The sequence below is a fragment of the Gadus chalcogrammus genome, chromosome 7 (assembly GCF_026213295.1).
Source record: "Gadus chalcogrammus isolate NIFS_2021 chromosome 7, NIFS_Gcha_1.0, whole genome shotgun sequence".
Classification (NCBI taxonomy): Eukaryota; Metazoa; Chordata; class Actinopteri; order Gadiformes; family Gadidae; genus Gadus; species Gadus chalcogrammus.
The window spans coordinates 29,698,355-29,701,049 of NC_079418.1; the positions used below are offsets into that span (position 1 = coordinate 29,698,355).

Consider the following 2,695-nt stretch of genomic DNA (forward strand, 5'->3'; position numbering starts at 1 on the left):
ACACTGAATCGAGAAATCGGCATAGAGGAGTTTAGGAAACCGTTTGAAAACTTCCAGAGAGCTGAGTAGGCGTCCTCAGTAAAAGTCCCGGGCCAGGAGGCAAGCTATCATCCTGTTACATAACCTCCCACTGCCCTGAACTAATGTTGCTCCATGGAGGTATCACTTCTTTGGCGGGCAGAGAGTAGAGAGGGAGAGAGTATGTGTTTGAGGGAGCGAGAGAGAGAGAGAGAGAGAGAGAGAGAGAGAGAGAGAGAAAAAGAGATACACAGGGAAAGAGAGACTTGCATTGAGCATGAGTGAGTGAGTGAGTGAACCATGTGTGAGTGACAGGGTGGATGCGTGACAGGAAGCAACAGCGAGCATCGAAACATGTGCACGTGGGGGGGGGGGGAGTGATGGAATGAACGTGTAAGAGACGACATAAGTCAGTGAATGTGACCGTGTGTGTGTGTGTGTGTGTGTGGTGCAGTTCTGGAAACATCTGTTATCAATAGACATTTGGCAGGGGATCCTTTGATGAATCCAGCCATGTGCAGCAGCCACTGGTGAATCCCTCACACATGCTAATTAGCCTTCAGCCAGACAAGATAATCACTCACTAATCAGACCCAGTTATGCTGTTTACCGTAGCAGCAGCCTTTTACCGGGGAGCTCTGCTCCAAAGGGCTGGAGCTTTGCTTCTTTATGTAATGGAGTGTAAATAATAACATTATTATTACCAACACAACCCGACATACAAAACAACTACGGCATAAGATTGCAAGCGCACAGACACGTGCACACACACATGAGTAGACACACACAACCACACAGCCATACACACACAAGCAAAGACACACATATACAGCCATACACACACGTACATACACAGACAGCCACAAGTAAGGACACACGCAAACAAACCCACTGTCACACACACACGCACAAATACACCCACCCAACACACACACACATACAAACACACACAAATACACACACACACACACAAATACACACACCCAACACATGCACACATACACACAAATACACACACCCAACACATGCACACACACAGACAAATAAGCCCCCCCCCACCCCCCCCCCCCCCAAACACACACACACACACACATAAACCAAAACACATACACCCACTCACAGATATAGAAATAGTGCTGCGTAGTGGCTGTGACTCAGCAGAACAGCAGGAGCAGATGGACCTGTCAGCCCAGAGTTCTGCTTAACAGACCCCCAAAACAAAGAGACTGTCACAACAAAACACTGGTATGTTCAACGGCCGTCACGTTTGAGTCCACTCAGTCGTAGAAGCTACAGCAACAACGACGACGTAGCGCCGTAGCCTTTCATAACAGAATGAATGTGGAACAGACACTCAAGACAACCTCTGCAGAGTTGGATATGGACCAAGGGAGGGAGAGAGAGAGAGCGGCAGAGAGAGACACAGAGAGAGACGAGTCAGGGGGAGACAGGGAGGAGGTGAAAATAGAGAGAAAGACAGAGAAAGAGGGAGGGAGAGACAGAAAGAAAATAGAGACAGAGAGAGGAAGAGAGAGAAACACAGAGAGAGACAGAGAGACAGAGAGACAGAGAGAGACAGAGAGAGAGAGAGACAGAAAATAGAGACAGAGAGGGAGAGAGAGAAACACAGAGAGAGAGAGAGACAGAGAGAGAGAGAGAGAGAGACAGAGAGAGAGAGAGAGAGAGAGAGAGAGAGAGAGAGAGAAAGAAAATAGAGACAGAGAGAGAGAGAGAGAGAGAGAGAGAGAGAGAGAGAGACTTAGAGAGGAACTAGAGAGTAAGACAGACAGATAGACAGAGACAGAGAAAATAGACAAGGAAATATAGAAAATAGAAAGAGGGAGAGAAAGACAGAAAGAAAATAGAGACAGAGAGAGGGAGAGAGAGAAACACAGAGAGAGACAGAGAGACAGAGAGAGGGAGAGAGAGAAACACAGCGAGAGACAGAGAGAGAGAGAGACAGACTGAGAGAGGAAATAGAGAGAAAGACGGACAGATAGACAGAGACAGAGACAGGGACAAAGAAAATAGAGAAGCAGACAGAGAGAGAGAGAGCTAGAGTGAAAATAGAGAAACAGACAGAGAGAGGGAGGTAGAGTGACACCGAGAGAAGAGCGAGCGAGAGGGCCAGGGAGAGAGAGTCATCGGGTCTCTCTGCAGGAAGACGGTGGCTGCGGCGTGTTCTAATTAAACGAGGACTAAACTGCGGTGGCGCCGGCACCAGCCTCGCTGCGCCATCAGCGAGGCGGCGGCGTGGACGGGTAGCGGGGAGGGTCAGAGATGGACAGCGAGGACACCGCATGAGGCATTATGGGATGGAAATAGAACAAGAGGAGGAGGAGCATCGAACGTAAACACAGAACAAAACCAAACTCCAGATTATGGATACTTCATCTGTGATATTGGGCTTGGTTTGTGGTTAACTAGTAGAATGGCGCCTTTGGAGGTGTTGACGAACACTTCGTTAACGGGTCCTTCTTCCTCAGCTGGAGGGGGAGGGACTGACGGCTCGAGGACGCAGTCTGAGCTGCACGGAGAGGGAGCCACTTGAAGCTCACACCGACACGCACACAGAAACAGAAACACGCACAAAGGGGCATGCACGTTTGCCCGCGTGTGTGCGCACACACACACACACACACACACACATAAACACAGGGACATGCATGTGCGTGCG

The 2,695-nt window shown here is 49.4% G+C and overlaps 1 protein-coding gene across 1 annotated transcript in view; it reads right to left on the reverse strand.

The window, feature by feature from the left end:
- Positions 1-2,500: 2,500 nt before the first annotated feature.
- dclk1a (doublecortin-like kinase 1a) overlaps positions 2,501-2,695 on the reverse strand; it is a 6,837-nt gene continuing 6,642 nt past the window's right edge. The window contains exon 3 of the mRNA XM_056594906.1: positions 2,501-2,545. Within this exon, the coding sequence (XP_056450881.1) occupies positions 2,501-2,545 (45 nt within the window). The remainder of the gene's footprint in view (positions 2,546-2,695) is intronic.